The sequence below is a fragment of the Pongo pygmaeus genome, chromosome 13, assembly GCF_028885625.2.
Source record: "Pongo pygmaeus isolate AG05252 chromosome 13, NHGRI_mPonPyg2-v2.0_pri, whole genome shotgun sequence".
Taxonomy (NCBI): Eukaryota; Metazoa; Chordata; class Mammalia; order Primates; family Hominidae; genus Pongo; species Pongo pygmaeus.
Genome location: NC_072386.2, coordinates 101,819,246 through 101,841,153, shown reverse-complemented (window position 1 = coordinate 101,841,153; position 21,908 = coordinate 101,819,246). Strand labels below are relative to the sequence as shown.

Genomic DNA, 21,908 nt, shown 5'->3' with positions numbered 1-21,908 from the left:
TAGGAAAGTCTCAACTGTTGTCTTTATGCTTTGAAGAGTAGCGTGTTCATAGCCCTCACATGCTCTCTGTTCATTCCCTTATTTCTCCTATTCCTCCTAAATTTCTTCCGGTTCATAGTAAAAAGTGGAAAATGCAGGTCTAGGTAGTTACATGTTGGGTCAGTGACTCCTACTAGTGAATCATGTCAACATTTCTGAATAAAATTTTAAAACACTTGAGTGGGTACTATATAGAATTTTCAAATGTTTAACTTTTGAAATGCTTTCAAACTTACAGTGAAGCTGTAAGAATAGTGTAAAGAACTCCTATGTGCCCTTTATCCAGATTTACCAAATTTTAACATTTCACATATGCTTTATTATTCTCTTTTTTTCTGAGCCATTTAAAAGTAACATCAAGATATCATATAATTTAAGAGTGCAAAGAGTTAAATAATTGTTAAATAAATGTTAATAAAATATAATGGCTACTATTTATTGTGGAGCAACCACAATCAAACATACTATATAATAGTTTTATGTACATTAACCTCATTTAATTCTTAAAGCCTAATGCTGTGGATGATGATATTATGCTCCTTTTACAAATGAAGTTTTTGAGGCTCATAGAAGTTTAAATAAGGGTTTATAGCTGGTGAGAGATAGCTAGAATTTATATTGAGACTTACATGGCTTCAAAGTTGATCGGATTTTCTGTCCTCCTTAGGTGAACCATATTATGCTTCCAGAGATCATAAATCACTGCTTAGTAGTTCTCTACTGAGGGTGAGGAGGTCAGCAAAGACTTTGAAAAATATCTTCAAGGGATTCTTACATCCTCCACTCCCTCACCATCCCTGGCCTTTGAGCGATTGAATTAGCCGAAAGCAAACTAGGGCAAAGAGTGAAAACAAAACATGCTCAGAAACACACTTTTAAGCAGGCTTTCTGTAGAAATGGATGTTTTTGGAAAATGTGTTTTCTCATTCATGGCTTTTACTTCGTTCGTTGCAGGCCAAGCAGATAGAACTTCAGTTCACTATTGGCGAAGCCATTACCAGCGCTGCAATAGGAACTAGTTCTGTGGCTGCCCGAGATGCCTGGCAAGTGACTGAAGAGGAATATACTCCACCTGCTGGTACCAAATATTCAGCTAATCGATTTATAATTATCAAGTAACCCTTTTTTTGTTCTCTTTATCACATTTGAGGCAAAAACATTATACATTCCGTATTACTTTTTTAAAATATTTATATCTGTTTTACCAATTTCATTCAGTCAAGAAAAATAGTTGAGTGAAGAAGACAGCATGAGGCTGGGCACAGTGGCTTGTGAGCGCCTGTAATCCCAGCACTTCGGGAGGCTGAGATGAGCGAATCACCTGAGGTCAGGAGTTAGAGCCCAGCCTGGCTAACATGGTGAAACTCCATCTGTACTAAAAATACAAAACTTAGCTGGGCGTGGTAGCACAAGCCTGTAATCCCAGCTACTCGGGAGGCTGAGGCGCGAGAATTTCTTGAAACTGGGAGGCGGAGGTTGCAAATGAGTTGAGATCGTGCCACTGCACTCTATCCTGGGCGACAGAGTAAGACTCTGTCTCAAAAAAAAAAAAAAAGCAGACAGCATGAAATTAGTTAACTTCTTTTTCTGACCCTTTGGCAAGCAAGCAGGAGAGTCAGCTCTGGATTACCTTGAAGCTTGTGCTCTTTTCATGAGGATTTATGTATTTAGCCAGTTTGAGAATTCAAGGTATAGTTGTTTCCAGATGATGTGTCCTCTAATCCTTTATTACATAATGAAGCCTCAGTGCCTTCTGCTAGCGCTCTAGGTACACTGGCTTTTAGTGACAGCATATAGTTGAGGGAACATGTGGTTTCTGACTTTATGTTTTATATATTATGATTTCAACTTTGTTGTGGTTTGATTTGAATTTGGAATTGAAAATATATTTTAGTATTTGAGCTAGAATAAAAAAAAATTTAAACAGAAGGAAAAGTCACCAAGTTTTCATGTTTTATTCTCTCAAGTGAGGAAATCAAAAGAGAGTATTCTCATGGTAAAAATTTTATTGTATATTGTGTTCCATCATGAATATGCATTAATTTAGTTATTGCACTTAGTGTTACAGTTAACATTTAACTCCACGGTAATGTGTTCACCTATTATTTCATTAGCCATCATAAAGAGATTTAAAGGAAATAGAAAAACACACTTTTGCTTGCACTGTAATGAGAGTTGTGGATTGACGGAAGCTGAATCAGAGTCAGTTCTTTGAGGTTTTTCTTTGAACACACATGAAGCAAGGCAAGGAGCAGTTTGTATAGAAGGAAGGAGGTAAGGAAGGGAAGCAACATTGTTAACAAGAAGACAACCAAACCTGAAGTGGGAATTTTCAGGTTGCATGTGAGAGGTGGTAACAGAGGCTTGACAGCAGGGAGGGCTCACACTGAGGAGTGGGTTTGCTGTGAGAGGCACGTTTCTGACTCCATGGGTTTTTACATAGTGACTTAAGCAAGTAGAGGTTAGTAGAGAGGCATCTATGCCAGTCTTCATCCTCTGAACTCTTGTATTGCCTCAAACTCTTCTTGGAAGATTGCATCCTGCTTGGCTTTTTACCCATCCAAAGGAATCTCAAATTGTCCATTAAATGTTGAAGTTCTATTTTTGTCTGTTTTGGGAAAGGAAAACATAAAATATTGTGGAGAAGGGAGGGATGATGAATCTCTGATGTGAATTTTGATCATGCGTGTTCTATGTCATTCTCATCTGAGTGCTTCTCAGCCATTGGATGTCGTTGTTGGTTACAGTGTACCAATCTTGCTGTGAGTAGAATGAACAGCATTTGAGAAGCCATTTAGGGCCCAGGTCTTAGCCATCTTAACATCTCTACATATCCCGGTCATGTTATGGGAATCTAGTAAGAACTTGTTGGTTTTGTAATTGTAGGTGCCCAGATAGCAGAACTGCTGGCAGTTAGAGTTGTGGTTACGGGAATTAAAAGAAGGGATTCTGACTCTGAGAACTGGAGTAATGTGCTCAGTGAGGAGCTATGAAGGGAGAAGGGGTGGAGGGGAATTGACCATGTCATGTACTGCCAATAGATCGACTAAGGTGAGAATTGAGAAACCATCATTGGACTTAGCAACAGGAAAGTCATTCGTGATTTCTATGACTAATTTCTATGGAGAAGAGAAGGTAGAAGGCTGATTTGGAGTGGGCTCAAGAAAAGAGAAGAGCAAAGTTTGAAGATGAGTTTAAACAACTATTTTGAAGGGTCTTAATGTAAATCAGTGATTTGTCACTGGAAGAATGAGATTTTTGCCACTAGACATTTGGTAATGTCTAGACACTGGGGAGGGTGGGTGCCACTGGTCTCTAGTGGGTGAAGGCACAGGATGCTGCTAGACATCCTGCAGTGTATAGCACAGCTTTGTATGATAAAGAATTATCCAGCCACAATGTCAGTAGTGTTGAGGTTGAGAAACCCTGGAGTAATAAAGGAAAGGAGGAAAACAGTATGGTAGCTGGAGGAGGAAAGTAAGTGCAAAAGAAGTTTGTTAGTTTTTAGATGGAAGATGAGAAACATCTAGTGGACAAAGAAAAATTGCTGACACTAGAGAGATTAGGGCTAAGTTTTCATTCTCAGGAACTAAAAAGTTACTCGAGTACCTTTGAAATGTAATTTTGTTTACACTAGGTTCTAGAGTGAATAATTGTTGATTCTTTCAGCAACTTTTTAAACACCTTAGTCATTTAGATTTTAATATAGGATTGTTCTGTTGAGTAAATGTTGATTTGAATTTAATTTTTTCAGGAAACTATGTTGAGTTATTTTAATTCTTTGTTATTTTTCTTTGCTTTTCCCCAGGAGCCAAAGTGAATGATGTGGTTCCATGGGTGTTGGATGTGATTTTAAATAAACATATCATCAGCCCCAACCCACACGTGAGGCAAGCAGCCTGCATCTGGCTCCTTTCCCTTGTGAGGAAGCTAAGTACCCACAAAGAAGTGAAGGTGAGCCATGCTGTATGTGGTCAGCCCTGTTGGAAACCACAGTATTATAAGTAGCAAGGAAAGCATATGAGGGTGAAGGTCATTAACCAATAGTAGATATTTTGAAATACATTGTACATGAAGGAATGAAGGATGGTGGCCTGATATATATAGGCTGGAAGATGATTCTAGCCTTGAAGGAATAAAGTCAGAAGTGCTTGAGATAGGAAGGCTCAGTTGGGGCAATGGTCGGCTTGCATGTGTTAGACTACCTGTAAGTGGTGCAGCTCCAGGTGATTTGGGCCACCTGTAAAGATGAGAGCAAAACAGCGATTGTAACTGGCTTGGATAATAAGACTACAAATTTTGTGCACGGTGAGAGCAAGACTCTTACTCTCTCAAAGAGGTAGAGTTTCAGTGTTCTAATGCCTTTTTTCTTCTTTCAGTCTCATCTTAAAGAAATTCAAAGTGCATTTGTTTCAGTTCTATCAGAAAATGATGGTAGGTTGTTGGTTAATATTTGATTTCTAAACTTAAGTGAACTTGTATTTTAAATGTTCAAAAACCTGGATTAATGAACATAAAAGAAAACTTTCTTGAGCTGTGTGATTAAAACAATTATTAAACCTTATTTGTTAGTAGTAAGGATAAGCATTATGTTAATGGCTTAGAAACCAAAATTTCTAGTTAGGATACAGGAAACTTAGATTCTTTCTCATTTATTGGTTTATACATTAGAACACGTTCCTCAACTCTGCATTTTAAAATGGAGCCGAGGCCTTCTTTAACGTTAGTATCTCTCCTAATAGCTTTTTTCTGCCTCTGGTTACTTTTCCTCTCTGATTTAAGCTAGGAGAGAGTGTACATACATATGTTAAATGTTTCAATAGTAGCTTTGTTTTATAACTTGTTTTAAACATATGGTCTTGCATTGACTTTTAAAAGTTAGGTCTGAGTGTATTGAGATCTTGTGAGGCTGTTTTTATCTCTGATATATGACTTACAGCCCATGGATAGTCTGTCGCTGCACTGTCCAGTGACACTGTATAGGTCCATCAGTATTGTCTAGGTTTGTGAACTGGATCTTCTGTGAATGTGGTTCTCATTTACGGTAACTTGTATGGTGCCGTGTCCACTGAAATGATTTATTATTATTTTTAACAAAATAGGCATATTGATTCTGTTTTTATATCTTTACTTTGCTATCATTTTGGGTTAGTGTCAACATAACTTTTTAAAAATTTTGATTTCATAGCAAGTAGACAAAATTTTTTTAAAGTGATACAATCTTGTCTGACTTTCTTGTAGAACTTAGCCAAGATGTTGCATCAAAGGGCCTTGGGTTGGTTTATGAACTAGGCAATGAACAAGATCAACAGGAATTGGTTTCTACACTTGTGGAAACACTTATGACTGGCAAAAGGTATGGTGAACTTGAAAATTTTAGATTCAAGCCCATAGAGGAAGTCTGTACACATAGTGAGAATATGCTGGAGAAGGAAGATTCAGCCTTCCATTTTTTCGTTTATAAAGCCTTTTCTAAATTGCAAATCCGTAATTGTTGTGCTGTGGATAGCACAATTATTCCAGTGTATACCATTAACTTTAGGAGCATGCCACTAGGTCAAGCTTCGAAAGTTTAATGGTCTCAGACAATTAATATATTGGATTAGAAAAATGCCGTAATTACTGTTGGCTAAACGGAAGTTAAGATACGGAGAAGAAGCTTGCATATCATTCATAGTCTAATCCGTGAAGAGTGTGAGGGGAAATCATCTGTGTAAGGGATTGCTGCTTTATGTTGCCTCCCTTGTAGGAAGGATAGTTTTTCATGTGCTACCACATTTAATTTAGTGGAAATTATGTGAAATGTCTTTTTCATCTGTTAATTTGTTCATTCTGAATTCATTTTATAAAATTTGCAGCCTGATGGAAAGGGCTGTTTTTGTTTTGTTTTTTTTTGCGTTGGAGTCTTGCTCTGTTGCCCAGGCTGGAGTGCAGTGGCACGATCTCAGCTCACTGCAACCTCTGCCTCCCTGGTTCAGGCAACTCTCCCGCCTCAGCCTCCCGAGTAGCTGGGGCTACAGGCGCATGCCACCATGCCCGGCTAATTTTTTGTATTTTTAGTAGAGATGGCGTTTCACCATGTTAGCCAGAATGGCCTCAAATCCCTGATCTAGTGATCCACCCACCTCGGCCTCCCAAAGTGCTGGGATTACAGGTGTGAGCCACTGTGCCTGGCTGGAAAGAACTTTTATATCTTGTGCACAGTAAATGCTTGATAGGAAGTTTTATCACTTTGTAAATGAATTGTATTGGCTAGTTGAATGTTGGTATGAAAAGCTTGAAGCTTATTGAAATTATTGTTTTGATTTAGAGTTAAACATGAAGTTTCTGGAGAGACAGTGGTATTCCAAGGGGGAGCTCTTGGCAAAACACCAGATGGGTAAGTATGCTAAATCCATTGAATGGTAAACATCTTTAAATATATGTATGTATTTATTAGTCTGGTAAATAGAGCAGTCATGAAGTTGATTTCTACCCTCTTAGGAAATGTTGTCTATTGGTGGAAGAAGAAAACTTACATGGAAAAAAGTCTGATGTCTTTTTTTTTTTTTTTTTTTTTTTTAATTGAGATGGAGCCTCACTTTTGTTGCCCAGGCTGGAGTGCAGTGGCGTGATCTCGGCTCACTACAACCTCCGCCTCCTGGGTTCAAGCGATAGATTCTCCTACCTCAGCCTCCCAAGTAACTGAGATTGCAGGCACCTGCCACCACGCCTGGCTAATTTTTGTATTTTAGTAGAGACGGGGTTTCACTATGTTGGTCAGGCTGGTGTCGAACTCCTGACCTCAGGGGATCCACCCACCTCGGCCTCCCAAAGTGCTGGGACTACAGGCGTGAGCCACCGTGCCCGGCAGGCTGATGTCTTAAATTAAGTGTCCTGGGAAACAAACTCTGAGATAGATTTCTGTGTGGGAAATTTACTGGGGAGTGCCCTAGGGGTCACTTTGGGGGGATGATGAAGCAGGATAGGGCCTATGACTGAGGGAGGGGCAGAACTGCTACCATCGTTTCAGTGGATACCGGCCTCTTGAGGAGCTCTGAGCTGGCATGGGTGGCCTTTCGGAGTTCTTCTGCTTTGAGGCACAGAGCCTGGCCCTTTATGTCCTCTTAGTGACCAGCCATTGGTGGTGGGCTGCTGCGTGGGAGCCCATGATGTTGAGCTTTAAGGGCAGTTGTGGGAGACTGACTAGGCCAAGAGCTGTCAGCTCTCAGGCAGCTGAGTCCTGCGGAACACCTGGAAGCATTGCTAGGTGCACTCACTGCCGCTAGTTTTGGGTGGGTGTAATTCTTTATCTTAGAGGCCACTACTTTAGCATTTAAAATAAATTCCTTGAGGCTGACCTCCTTTATTTTATCATGCTTTATTTCTACGGATCGTTAGGCAAATCTTTGCTGGTTGCAGGGCCTTGCTGTGGTGTCACACACGAGCCTGCTTCATTGTTGTCTGCAACAGGAGAAAGCTGCAGTTCCGTCGTTGACGTTCCCCCACAGTACAGTGTTATCACATCAAAAGTTGTTTTCATTCTACTTACTCTCCTTGTAGACTCCTTCTAAGTTTTTTAAAAAGTGCTTACATTTTACAAAATAACAAAACAATTAGATATTTGAGCCAATATTATTTGTTCAGAGGAAAGTTAACAAGACTGAAGTTAATCAGAATTAGGGTGGTCTAGCTTAGAAAAGACTTAGGGAAGGCAGATGTTGTCTTCCAGTGACTCTCTTATGATCATGTGAGATTATGCATAACATAATGAAGAATTATTGAGTTGCATCCCCAGGTGGTGAGGGGACCACATCTATGGACTTAGACGTGCGTTTAGGTCATTTATCAGCAGCAATGTAGAGGGGCTTAGGAATTGCTAATAGTTGAATTAAGTGACTTTTTATATTCTTCCCAACCTGTTTTCTGTCTCCATGGTGATAAGATAACTCAATATTAGAAATTGAGTGAAAATTTGATTTTAATATGTCCTAGTAATATTGATGATGTAATTTTTTAGGCTGGAGAGAGAGAAGTATATTATTGCCTACCTCTTTTTCTTTGTTTCCAAGTCAGGGCCTTTCTACTTACAAGGAACTTTGTTCTCTGGCAAGTGATCTTAGCCAGCCAGATCTGGTGTATAAATTTATGAATTTAGCCAACCATCATGCAATGTGGAACTCTAGGAAGGTAAGTTGCTATCACTGGACAATTATTTATTTTTTTCCTGCAAACCAAACATGCTACATTGGCAGACAGTGGCAGATGATATATAGTGCATTTTGTGAAAGTCTGTGCCTGATGAGAAAGCTGAACCCCACAAAGCTGCTATTGATTGGAAAGCCCAATAAATCAGGCTGTATTTAGACATAAGTTTGGGAGGGAGAATTTTTTGCTATGTTAATATTTTACTATAATGGGTGCATCTGAGTCACTTCAGCCTATTATTTTTAGGGTGCTGCTTTTGGTTTTAATGTAATTGCTACCAGAGCTGGAGAGCAGCTGGCTCCTTTTCTGCCTCAGCTAGTTCCTCGACTTTATCGTTACCAGTTTGATCCCAACCTTGGCATTCGACAGGCCATGACAAGTATTTGGAATGCGTTGGTCACTGACAAATCCATGGTAAGTATCTGTGAACCCCTGTGTTAGGAAAACACTGTAGAGTGTCCAAGGTCATGCATAAGATTTAAACCCAGTGCCCATCTTCCTTTCTACTTTTTATGCTTACTTGTTTAAACAAATAAATTGTCTTTCATTCCATGCTTTCTTCCTTCTTTCAAGGTATCAAAGATGTGTATGGCAACATTTATTGAAATCTCCAAAATGGAAACAATATAAATGTCCACTGGGAAGATGGTTAAGGAAATGATTATATATTCCCACAAATGGAATAGTAAATGTGGACAGGGACTGTTGATGCAATGGAGAATGGGTCATAGTCCCATCTCTAATGAATTCAGTTAGTTGGGGAGACAGACAAGGAAGCAGGCAATTGCCATTTTGTTTTCTCTGTTGGTGTCCTCTCATCTGGCTGTTAATCATGTTCTATCCCACTTTTAGATATTAAGATTTCTCAGGGCTTGTCTCTGAGTATCTTTTGCTCTCTGAGCCTTCTCTATATCAGTCAGTTCCAAGGCATATAAATTCATCTTTATTGTGAAAGTTCCCAACCTTAAACTTTTGGTCCAGATGTCACTTGCACTTTAGACATGCATATGTTACTGTTTACTTGAAAATTTCACTTCAGTGTTGTTTCAGAATACCATAAACCCAACATGCCCAGAACAGGACTTAAAAAATAACCTTCCCCCTCTATTCTCACTGTTCACCTATTTGCCAGAAAACTTGGCGTCATACTTTATTTTGATCTGTGTCTCACCACCACCCCCAGTTGAATCTAGTAGCAAATTCTGTTGATTCTGCTTCCAAAGTATTCCTTGAATCTACTCTCTTCTTTCCCTAATTCTTTACTGATGAATAGGTCATCATCGTCTTTTTTTTTTCTCTTTGCCTTTCTTCATTTAATTACCTACATAGTAGCAAAAGTGATTTTAAAAATGCAAGTTAGATTGTGCCATTTTGGGTTAAAATCCTTTAGTAGCTTTACAGCTCACTTTAAATAAATTCTGTGATCCTTACTATGTCTTACAAGTCCCTGCCCGTAATGTGGCCCCTTCCTGTCTCTCCTATCTGGTACTAGGTTGAATATGTTTCTATTCTTGGTGGTAGGTACTTGAGGGTTCAGCTTTGAAGACTCAATGAGTTTTGCTTGCTCCAGAAGAACATGTGGCACTTTTGGGTCAGCCAAGATCTAATAGGCCAATGGGCTTTGTAGGTCTGAGCTCAGGACACAGGCCTAGACCCTTGAGACGTGAGTGTCATCTCTATAAGTGAAAGGATTAAGCCACAAGTGTGGATGAAATCATCCAGGGAGAATGTTGAGAGAAGCAGACATAGGAAGACATCAGTTTGTTATTTACCTCTTTGTCTTGGTTTTCTTACATATAAGTAAGGATAACAAAACTTTTCCTACCTATAAAAGTGGAAAAGCCGTAAATTTTTGAGAATGTCAGCATTCTACTATTGTTTTGTCATTATTACCAAGTTGCTAAGTGTATATCAAAACAGAACAGAGGCTTAAAAAGTAGAACTCATCTTTCATTCTGAACAGTCATGAACCAGGCACTGGGTATGGTACTGGGGATAAAAAGATGAGTGAGACCCTGTCCCTCAATAACTGCACTAATGATGAGTGAGACTCTGTCCCTCAATAACTGCACTGATGATGAGTGAGAATCTGTCCCTCAGTAACTGCACTGACGATGGTGAGAATCTGTCCCTCAGTAACTGCACTGATGTTGAGTGAGATTCTGTCCCTCAGTAACTGCACTGACGATGAGTGAGACTCTGTCCCTCAGTAACTGCACTGACGATGAGTGAGACTCTGTCCTTCAATAACTGCACTTATGATGAGTGAGACTCTGTCCCTCAGTAACTGCACTGACGATGAGTGAGACTCTGTCCCTCAATAACTGCACTGACAATGAGTGAGACTCTGTCCCTCAGTAACTGCACTGATGATGAGTGAGACTCTGTCCTTTAATAACTGCACTGATGATGAGTGAGACTTTGTCCTTTAATAACTGCACTTATGAGTGAGACTCTGTCCTTCAATAACTGCACTGTCCTGTACAATAACTGCACCCGACCCCCTTGAGGGTCTCCAGTATAGTGAAATAGTGCAGTTATTGTATGATTTTGTGTGATGCTTCTTCAGAAGGTGCTATGGGAACAGAGAGGAGAGTACCCAAGCTAATCTTCTCTGAGAAAGAATGGCTAATATGAACCTTGAAGGACAAGTAGGAGTTAGCCAAGCAAGTAGGACCTGGGAAGGGGATTGTAGGGAGAGGTGGCATGTGCCAAGGAATGGAGGTGAGACTTGAATATGGTACTTTTGGGTCTGGATGAGTCATGGAAGGCTTTGTGTGCATGCCTGGGTGAATGGACTTCATTCTGATGCTCTGAGGAAAGTAAGAGCATCAAAAGTACATTTTAAAATGATTACCTGGCAGCTTTATAGCGACCAAAGTGGGAAGAGATTTGTGGGCTGAGTGGCCTAGAGAGACATGGAGGCTGTAAAATATAGAATCATGGTCAGTGTGGTTAAGTGTGGTTAACCAGTGTGGTTAAGAGTTGAATAATTTGATGATTGATGGATTTTGCATTTTAAATTTTATCCTTTTGCTTTCATTAGGTGGATAAATATTTGAAAGAAATTCTTCAAGATTTGGTTAAGAACCTTACAAGCAATACGTGGCGAGTTCGAGAATCCAGGTACCATTTTTAGGAATATAAGTTTGGTCAAATAAAACTGAATTTTTTTCCCTTCAAAATTTCTAGGTTTTATACTTTGTGCAAAAGGAATAAATTAAAACTACTAAAAAGCTGGCCGGGCGTGGTGGCTCACACCTGTGATCCCAGCCCACGGGGAGGCTGAGGTGGGTGGATCGCCTGAGGTGAGGAGTTCAAGACCAGCGTGGGCAACATGGTGAAACCCTGTCTCTACTAAAAATACAAAAATCAGCTGGGCCCAGTGGCATGTGCATGTAATCCCAGCTACATGGGAGGCTGCGGCAGGAGAATCGCTTGAACCCAGCCAGGGGACAGAGGTTGCAGTGAGCCGAGATTGTGCCATTGAACTCCAGCCTGGGCGACAGAGTGAGATGAGACTCTCGCTCAAAACAAAGCAAAACAAAAACTACCAAAAAGCATATTTCTTGTTGGCTACATTAGATAGTTATTTTTCTTTAACTGTTTAAGCTTTGGTCAATGATTTTCCTAAATTGTCATAGTTTATATAAGTATGAAATCAAAGAAGTTGAAGATTACCTGTTAAATTGGTAGACACCAAGATGTATTTTTGTACTGTCATGACTTTATAGTATAGCATTTCTGTATACAAGTTAGATTCATTCGGTGCCCAGTGTGAACATGGCCGTGTGCTAGGCCCTGGGGGCACACTGGTGAATAAAAAACGATGTGTCATCTCAAAGGGATTGTATTATAGTTGTGGGAAACAAACATTTTGTAATTGTAAATTCTATATATATATGGTATATTTGAGGCACCTGGAGAGAAGTCATTGCTGTTTTGGGGTGAGGGGATGAGAACTCGAATTAGAGGCAGAATCTGTATTCTTTTTTAGTATAAATGTTTCATAGTAAAATACTGACCTTCTTCATCATATATTGAAATGAAATTTTAATTTTCAGCTGTTTAGCTTTGAATGATTTATTGAGAGGAAGACCCTTAGATGACATCATTGATAAACTTCCAGAAATTTGGGAAACGCTTTTTAGAGTACAAGATGATATCAAGGTATTATAGAAATAAATCAGCATTTATGTATACAAAAAGTTAAATTGGAATTATTAAAATATTTATGTTGTGTATGTCAAAATTTCATTTCCAGATAATTTTAAGAGACCAACGTTTTCTTCCAAAGTTTCAGCCTTAATGTGTCTGTGAAGTTGCAAGGTTGGGTATCCTTAGATCTAAATTAAATAGACTTAGGGAAAAAAAAGGTGGCTGTATACCTCTTTCAATAGAGATCTCGTGATTCTATTGGATTAGGGACAAATAACAGTTTTGGACATAGTAACAGTATTTTGATCAGTTCTGTAAATGGGATTAATTATTCTCAAGTAATGTGGCTAATTCCTCTGAATTTTTCTTGGGCAATCTTAATTTTAGGCATTTTGATATTTTACTATTAAAATTAGGCACTTCAGTTTTACCTTTCTTTTTGCTTTATTTATTGGAGGCTTTTAAGTGTTTCAGAATTCTCACATAGATCTTTATGTATTTACTTTTATAATACATTTAGTTTCTCAACTGTTACTAGCTAAATTTTTTAAGATCAAAATAGGTTACAGTTAATGTTTAAAAATTAATAGTATGGCATGGTAATGTGTTCCTTGATGGGCAGAGAGTCTGATGAGATACCAATTTTTTTAACGTGATATGAAATGTAAGATTTTCCACCAATCTCTATAGGGCCTGAGGCAATTAAATTGCAAATTGTAGAGTAGATGATAGTGAAACTCTCTAACTTGTATGATGTCACACTTTTGTCATTTTTAGGAATCTGTACGAAAAGCAGCAGAACTAGCTCTGAAAACTCTGAGCAAGGTGAAAACCCCTGTCTTACATTGGGAATGGAGTGGGGCAGGGTTCTGGATGACCATGACAATGATTTACTTACTGTCATAGGAAATGACATTTAGTTGCAGTATAATTGGCTTCATGTTGTAGTTCACTACTCTTAGAATGAATGAGAAAGTGAGTGCTGTAAACACTGCAGTGCTAGTATGTTGAACAGAGTATACTTGTGGTCTCTTTAAATGGTGAAATTAAGATAAAACTTTGATTTAACCCTGAAGAGCACATCACTCAGATCAAGCAACACCTGTCTTTTCTCTTGCTTTTGCTGTGTTTATATATAAAGCTACCTTTCATATCTGTGAGGTTGGAAAGCTTTTTGAAACTAAATTATCTCCCACTTGAACTTGATTTTGTGATATATCAGGAACTTTACATTCTAGTTGCACAAACCTTGCCATAGGTCACATGAGTAGTAAAACCAGGTTTTAAATACAGGTGTTTTCCTGTTTCAGATGTGATCTTGACCACTATATTGTGCTGTGACCCAGCGTTATTGATGATGATGATAACACTTCAAAACTTCTTTATTTAATTTTTAATTTTAATTTTTTTTTTTTGAGACAAGGTCTCACTCTTGTCACCCAGGCTGGAATGCAGTGGCGTGATCACGACTCACTGTAGTCTCGACCTCCCGGGCTTAGGTGATCCTCCCACCTCAGCCTCCTGGAGAGCTGGGACCACAGGTGTATGCCACCATGCCTGGCTAATTTTTCATATTTTTTGTAGAGACAGAGTCTCTTCATGTTGCCCAGGCTGGTCTCAAACTCCTGGGCTCAAGCAGTCTGCCTGCCTCAGCCTCCCAAAGTGCTGGGTTTATAGGTGTGAGCTACTGCACCCAGCCCTAAATGTTTTTCAAAGTGCTTTCTTACATATTTTCTCATTTCATCATCATCTGTTTTGTTCTGTATTTCACAAATTGGAGGACCAGTGCTTAGAGAGTGAAATGCCTTACCAAATTTTCTGTTTAGTTCTTGGCAGACCTAGGACTCAATCTCCGATCTCATTCCTCTGTGTCTCTGTAGTGTCAGAGAAAGTAGATTCACTTATTCTTCTCTCTGGATATGTGAAATAGAAAGTCTTTTGTCAGATGAATGCTTTATTGGATGAGCAGTCACTTTCACTAACATCCATGCTCTTTGTATGTGAGGTCTGTGTGAAAATGTGTGACCCTGCCAAGGGAGCAGCTGGCCAGAGAACCATCGCTGCCCTTCTGCCTTGCCTTCTGGACAAAGGAATGATGAGCCCCGTGACGGAAGTTCGAGCCCTCAGGTGTGCATCCATTGATGAAATGAATGTATTGGATTTGCTCAGTTCCTAGAAATTGTGTTTCTTTCAAGGTTAGATTCTGGAAAATATGGAGAAAGAGGTTAGGAGAATGACCCTTGGGTCATTTGTGAAAACTTGTGAGTCAGAATATTTTCACAGAAACATTCTCATGAGACCTTATTTTTGCCCAGCATTCTGAGTCAAGCGTGTTGTTCTGTTGTCATCAGCCTCTGCTCCCAACAAGCACATCTTCCTGTTAAACTGTAGGTCCTCAGGAGCATGTTTGTTCATTATAATATTTAGTAATATTTCACAGATTATTAGATTTAAGAGAAGCTGTTTACCGCTTGTAACGGTGAAATATTCGGAAAATGTACTTACACTTTTAGATATAATATATGGCTACTTTAAGTTAAAACCAATAGTGTAGGATTCTAGTTTGTATGTTTTGTTTGATTTTGAACTACAGTGCTGTCTAGGAACTTTATCTGTTCCATTTTTATTTCACTCTTAAGAGTAGAACAAATTGTTAATAATAGTGCCAGCACTATTTCATGGCAAGTAGATAGTTGATAAGAGAAAGTTTTTTTTAGAAGGACTCACCTAACAGATGCAAAGGCATGATGCAATTAAGAGTGTCACTTTGGCTGGGCACGGTGGCTCATGCCTGTAATCCCAGCACTTTGGGAGGCCGAAGTGGGCGGATCACCTGAGGTCGGGAGTTCGAGACCAACCTGGCCAACATGCAGAAACCCCGTCTCTACTAAAAATACAAAAAAATTAGCCAGGTGTGGTGGTGCATGCCTGTAATCCCAGCTACTCGGGAGGCTGAGGCAGGAGAGTCACTTGAACCCGGGAGGCGGAGGTTGCGGTGAGCCCAGATTGCGCCATTGCACTCCAGCCTGGACAACAAGAGCAAAACTCTGTCTCAAAAAAAAAAAAAAAAGTATCACTTTTTGCTCTCCTCAGTAAAATAATCTAAGTAGTGATCATTAGATGCCCCTAAATCCACTGGGTGAATGGCTGACGAGAACTTTATAATGATTCAGGGCAGCTAGACCTGAACCTACCAATCACTCCTCACAGCACAAAAAGACAACCAGTGCATGGTGATGTGATGGAATAGGACACACACAGCATTGCCTAGGAAGGATTCTTTGTGTGTGTGTGTGTGTGTGTGTGTGTTGACAAAATTGAACGTGAACTTAGTTGAGCCTGTAGATCTGTACAGGGGAAAGAGGAACATGTTAAATGACATGACTGGAATACAATCAACGAGGACAAAGAAGAAAAAAAGAGGAGAGTGGAGACTGTTAAAAAAGATTTAAGAAATGCAGTAGATTGCAATGTGTGAGTGAGCTTGGATCCTGATTCAAACATGCCAACTGTTTAAGAAGCTAATGAAACAGAAATTTGGATACTTGATATGAAAAAATCGTTAATATTTTTAAAGTGTGAAAATGGTATTATGATTATGATAAAGAGCCTTTGCTTTTAGATATTCATAGTGAAGTTTAGTTAAGGGATATGCTTTCAAATGCAGTCATGCGTCACTTAGTGACAAGGATATTTCTGAGAAATGTGTCGTTAGGTGATTTCATGGGTGTGCACGCATTAACATGAAGTTGGAAAAATGGTGCAGTTAGATTGCTTGATGCAGGGTTGCCACAAATCTGTTCACTTCATGTCTCTATGTCACATTTTGGTAATTCTCACAGTGTTTCATACTTTGCATTACTATTATGTCTGTTTTGGTGGTCTCTGATCAGTGATCTTTGATGTTACTTTTGTAATTGTTCTGGAGTTGTATGAACTACACTCATTTAAGATGGTGAACTTAATTGGTCAGTGTTGTGTGTGTCCTGATTGCTGCACTGAACAGCTGTTCCCCATCTCTCTCCCTCTTCTCAAATGTCTTATTCCCTGAGACACAACAATATTGGAATTAGGCTAATTAATAACCCCACAATGCCCTCTGTCTAAATGAAGGGAAGAGTTGCCTGTGTCTCACTTTAAATAGAAAGCTAGGAATGATTAAGCTTAGTGAGAAAGGGATGTCGAAAGCTGAGATAGGCTGAAAGCTAGGCCTTTTGTGCCAAACAGCCAAGTTGTGAATGTAAAGGAAATGTTCTTAAACGAAGTTTAAAGTGCTATATTAGCCAACACACAAATGATAAGAAAGCAAAACAGCCTTTTGCTAACAGGAAGAAAGTTTGAATATTCTGGATAGAAGATCAAATCAGCCACAAAATTCCCTTCAGCCAAAGCCTAATCCAGAGCGAGGCCCTAACTCTCTTTAATTCTATGAAGTCTAAGAGAAGTAAGGAAGCTGCAGAAGAAAAGTTGGAAGCTAGCAGAGGTTGGCTCATGAGGTTTAAGGAAAGAAGCTGTCTTCATAACATAAAGATGCAAGGCGAAGCAGCAATTGCTGATACAGAAGCTGCAGCAGGTTATCCAGAAGATCTAGCTTAAGATCACTGATAAAGGTATCTACACTCAACAACAGATTTTCAATGGAGATAAAACAGCCTTTTGTTGGCAAAAGATACCATGTAGGATTTTCATAGCTAGAGAGAAGTCAGTGCCTGGCTGCAACACTTCAAAGGCCAGGCTGACTGTCTTGTTAGGGGCTAATGCAGCTGGTGACTAAGTTGAAGCCAGTGCTCATTTACCATTCTGAAAATCCTAAAGCCTTCAGAATTCTGCTAAATCTGCTCTGTGCTCTAGAAATGGAACAACAAAGTCTGGATGACAGCTTATCTGTTAACAGCATGGTTTACTGAGTATTTTAAGTTCGCTGTTGAGGCCTACTGCTAAAAAAAAAACAAAAAAACAAACAAACAAAAACCACAAAGATTCCTTTCAGAGTATTACTACCCACTGACAATGTGCCTGGTCACCCGAGAGCTCTGATAGAGAGGTACAAGGAAATGAATGTTTTCATGGCTATTAACAAAACACAACATGCATTCCAAAGCCCATGGATCAAGGTGTAATTTTGACTTTCAAGTCTTATTATTCGAGAAGTATATTTTGTAAGGCTAGAGCTGCCATTGATAGTGATTGCTTTGATGGATCTGCGCAAAGTAAATTGAAAACCTTCTGGAAAGGGTTTACCATCGTAGGTGCTGTTAAGAACATTCATGATTCAAAATGTCATTAATAGGAATTCAGAAGAAGTTGATTCCAACTTTCATGGATGACTTTGAGGGGTTCAAGATGTCATTGGAGGAAGTCACTGCATATGTGGTGGAAATAGTAAGAAAAGTAGAATTAGAAGTGGGGCCTGAAGACGTGACTGAATTGTTGCAATCTCCTGATAAAACTTGAACAGAAGAGGAGTTGCTTATCGATGAGCAAAGAAAGTGGTTTCTTGAGATGCAAGCTACTCCTGGTGAAGATTCTGTGAACATTGTTAAAATGACCACAAAGGATTTAGAATATTTCATAAACTTAGTTGATAAAGCAGCAACAGGGTTGGAGAGGATTGACTCCAACTTTGAAAGACGTTCTAATGTGGGTAAAATGCTATCAAACTGCATCTCATGCTACAAAGAAATACTTTGTGAAAGGAGGAGTTGATTGATGCAGCAAACTTCATTGTTGACTTATTTTAAGAAATTATGACAGCCATGCCAGCATTCAGCAAACACCACCCTGATCAGTCAGTAGCCATCACCATTGAGGTAAGACCGTCCACCAGCAAAAAGATAATGACTTGCTGAAAGCTGAGATGATCAGTAACATTAAGATATTTTAAAGTTAACTAACGTACTTTATTTTAGACATAATGCTGTTGCACACTTAATAGACTACAATATAGTATAAACAAAACTTTTATATGCACTGGTAAACTAGAAAATTCATGTGGCTTTCTTTATTGTGGTGGTCTGGAACAGAACCTGCAGTATCCCCAAGGTATTCCTGTATGATCTTATGGGACCACTGCTGGACATTGTGGTCTGTTGTTGTTGACTGAAATGTCTCATGCAGCACATGACTGTAATACAGTGGCAGGGGGGAATAGTGGCTGTATGTATGGAGGAGGTATAAATGAAACAAAATTGGTCAAATGTTGCTAATTGTTGAACTGGGTGGAGAATACATGGAATTTCATGCCTACTATAAATTCCTACCATAAAATTTCACTATAAATATAAATTCCTACTATAAATAAATACATGGAACTTCATTCCTACTATTAATGAAGGTAGGCTTTTCCTACTTCGTTTATCGTTCTACCTACCTCTATATATGCTTGAAAGTTTCTTTAATAAAAGTTAAAAAAAAATAATGCCCAGACCAGGCTTTGCAACCATGTGAAAATATGCTTTAATGCAGTGAACTGCAGAACATCCTCATGGTTAGATTTGTAGGTCTTCTCACTTTTGTTAAAAGGACTCAGGAGTTGTGTTGCATATGTTTGTAGCATTAACACCCTTGTGAAGATCAGCAAAAGTGCAGGAGCCATGTTGAAACCACATGCACCAAAACTCATTCCAGCTCTGCTAGAGTCCTTAAGTGTATTGGAGCCCCAAGTTCTCAATTATTTGAGCCTCCGGGCGACAGAGCAAGAAAAGGTGAGTGGATAGCACAGGCATATTGGTAAGTATCATGAGGGAAGAGCCCTGTGAAGATACCGAGGTTCATTTGAATGGCACTGTCACTCTTCTTACCAGAACTCACCCTCTCTCACCACATGCAGTGTTTTACTATTTTTGGAGAGAGGTTGTCAGCTCATACACCGTCTTGTGAATTGGATGAAAACTGACACTTCCATCTAAAAAATGAATTCACATTTGTTTAACATGGTTTTTTGTATATTTTAATTTTGCTAGGGCTTGGATCTATACCTTCAGAGTCCTTCCATGGACTCCCTCAACCTGTAAGCAAAAGTATTTGCACCTGGACTTTGGCATATCTCAAAATCGTTCTGCTTTTTAGGTGTAATGGAGTCACCTAGTCTCTGATCAGAGTCATTTTTATTTTTATTTTATTTTTTTTGGAGACGGAGTCTCACTCTCACCCAGGCTGGAGTGCAGTGGCGCCATCTTGGCTCACTGCAACCTCTGCCTCCCGGGTTAAGCGATTCTCCTGCCTCAGCCTCCCGAGTAGCTGAGATTACAGGCGAGTGCCACCACACCCAGTTGATTTTTTGTATTTTTAGTAGAGACGAGGTTTCACCATTTTAGCCAGGATGGTCTCGATCTCCTGACCTCGTGATCTGCCCACCTCAGCCTCCCAAAGTGCTGGGATTACAGGTGTGAGCCACTGCACCTGGCCTGATCAGAGTCATTTTTAAAAACTTCAGATGAAACATATTTATTGTGAAAAGTTAATACAGAAGGATAGAAAGTAATCCCATAGAAGGTCTCCCCATCACCACAGTATCATTCCCTGAGGAGCACCTGCTGTCAAAAGTTTCCTGTGCCTTCTCTCAAATTCCTTTTTAGTCATAGGCTACCAAACCAAACAAACATACAAATTTAAAAATAGTATCAGACTATGAATGTTGTTCTGTGATTTATTTTTTAAATTAACAGTATGTCATGTCTATTTATACACATATTCTTTTTAATGTATGCATAGTGTTCTACAGTGAGGTGATTTTGAATTTTTGATGGAGAGGTTTTGCAACATCAAAGGTTTTAAGTGTTCTTTTTTTCCTCTGTACTACCTTTGGCACTGTTGAACAGCGTATGTGTGATAACAAGAATCTCATTTTTCTGATTTGCACTCTTTTCCTAGCATTGTCCATTGCCTTTTCGTATTGTATTAGTCATTTATATTTCTTCTGTGATTGTGTTTATATTCCATGTCTATTTTTCTATTTGACTTGTTTTTTTAATTTATATTTTTTTATTGGAACTGTTAAACCCTGTTATATACAACATGTTTCCTCTGTTCACTATTTGATCTTTAACTTGCCTAAACTTCTCTAATAACTTACTCTCTTTACCGTTTGCCTCTAATATTGCTGTTTCTTCTTCATTCATTATTTTTCCGTCTTTCAGCAGTAGACTTGCGCCTTCCTGGGTGCCCGTAGGATGTTTACTAAGCATTGAGAATTTGGAAACGTAAATTCTAGTCTAAACTTTGCAGCCCTAGGCAAGTCACTTGTGTATGCCTTACTTTTCTCCTTTATCATATCCCTCTCCTTCAGCACAGTTGTTAGATTAAAATACCTTCGTAGATACGAAGGTTGATTACAAAGTTAAAGAACTGCACGTATAAAATTTTCTGCTGCTTAGACACAATTTTAAAAACCTTAGAAATTTATTTAGTCAGTTCCTTTATTTAGTGTATTGAGAACCTCAGGCTCAAGAAGGCTGGATGACTTGCCCAGAGCCATATTATGCTAATTTCTTAACTGTTATCTGAATTTCTCACCTGTAGTGTGGTGCTGGTTCCCCTGGTAAATAGTTGAGTGTAGGTCAAAAGAAGTTAGAGTTGGACTTCATGTTTGCCTTTGTTATAGCGACGGATTATTATTTTTTTAAGTTCTTTAGTTTGGAAGTGAAAGTCTTTTATGGGTATTTGTGCGGATTATTCCTAATTAATTGAATGTGCCGAGTGACTTTAATTTCTCTTCTTTAGGCTGCGATGGATAGTGCTCGGCTTAGTGCTGCCAAATCTTCTCCGATGATGGAAACAATCAACATGGTGAGTGTCTTAAATAATAATGAGAGGGTTTGTTTGCTTACCTGAAAGTGTAATTCTTCAAAGTCTTCAGGCCACGTTAAATGAAGCAGAGATTTATGGGATGAGTCAAGCAGCTGTTGTGACTCCAGTTTTTTCTTAGTATATTTCTCTTTTCTTCTCTGTTACTAAGTGGAATAAATAATTCCCCAAATACCAGAAACAGTTGGTCCAAATTTGTATTACAAGGGACAACAACATATCAAGAGCTCTCTATAAATTTACATCTGTAGTCTTTTGATCTGCCTATTTAGAAAGGTTCAGACTTGTGCCTGTGTCTAATAGTTATCTTTGGGAGGAACTAGGAAAGTTATAAGCTGGAGGTATTTAATGAAGTAGGTAACATAAAGGTAGGTGAAGAGATTGGGCAATGTCAATATGTTGTTTTAGTCACAGGAAGGCATTTGCAGTAAAGAGCTGCTTGGCACTCTGAGGTTCTGATTTCTAAAGTTCCTGAAGTCTTGGTAAAGTTACCCTGTTGTGCCTTCCCTGTAGTGGTTAGTTAGCTATGATTGTGTTTACTGGAAATTAGTTTGCTAAGCAGATGTGTACCTTTAGTAGCACTCTGAAGGTATAGATCCAACCCTTAAAAAAACTGAAATGTACAAAAAACTATGTTAAACTGGTCAAGAGAAGTAGCTATTTTTTAGTGCCTGCTGGGGGACTGTTACCAAAATTTGGTCTAAGAATGTTATGTCTTA

General features: G+C 39.0%; 1 protein-coding gene across 4 annotated transcripts in view; it reads left to right on the top strand.

Annotated features, from left to right (window-relative positions):
• The window catches only part of ECPAS (Ecm29 proteasome adaptor and scaffold), a 121,560-nt gene that overhangs the window by 85,798 nt on the left and 13,854 nt on the right, over nucleotides 1–21,908 (top strand). For all 4 annotated transcript variants that reach the window (XM_054500502.2, XM_063650281.1, XM_054500501.2 and 1 more), the window contains 13 exons: nucleotides 994–1,117; nucleotides 3,848–3,993; nucleotides 4,419–4,473; nucleotides 5,281–5,395; nucleotides 6,350–6,418; nucleotides 8,091–8,208; nucleotides 8,473–8,640; nucleotides 11,273–11,352; nucleotides 12,291–12,396; nucleotides 13,162–13,209; nucleotides 14,390–14,511; nucleotides 18,938–19,088; nucleotides 21,106–21,171. In XM_054500502.2, coding sequence (XP_054356477.1) covers nucleotides 994–1,117; nucleotides 3,848–3,993; nucleotides 4,419–4,473; nucleotides 5,281–5,395; nucleotides 6,350–6,418; nucleotides 8,091–8,208; nucleotides 8,473–8,640; nucleotides 11,273–11,352; nucleotides 12,291–12,396; nucleotides 13,162–13,209; nucleotides 14,390–14,511; nucleotides 18,938–19,088; nucleotides 21,106–21,171 — 1,368 coding nt within the window. The remainder of the gene's footprint in view (nucleotides 1–993; nucleotides 1,118–3,847; nucleotides 3,994–4,418; nucleotides 4,474–5,280; nucleotides 5,396–6,349; nucleotides 6,419–8,090; nucleotides 8,209–8,472; nucleotides 8,641–11,272; nucleotides 11,353–12,290; nucleotides 12,397–13,161; nucleotides 13,210–14,389; nucleotides 14,512–18,937; nucleotides 19,089–21,105; nucleotides 21,172–21,908) is intronic.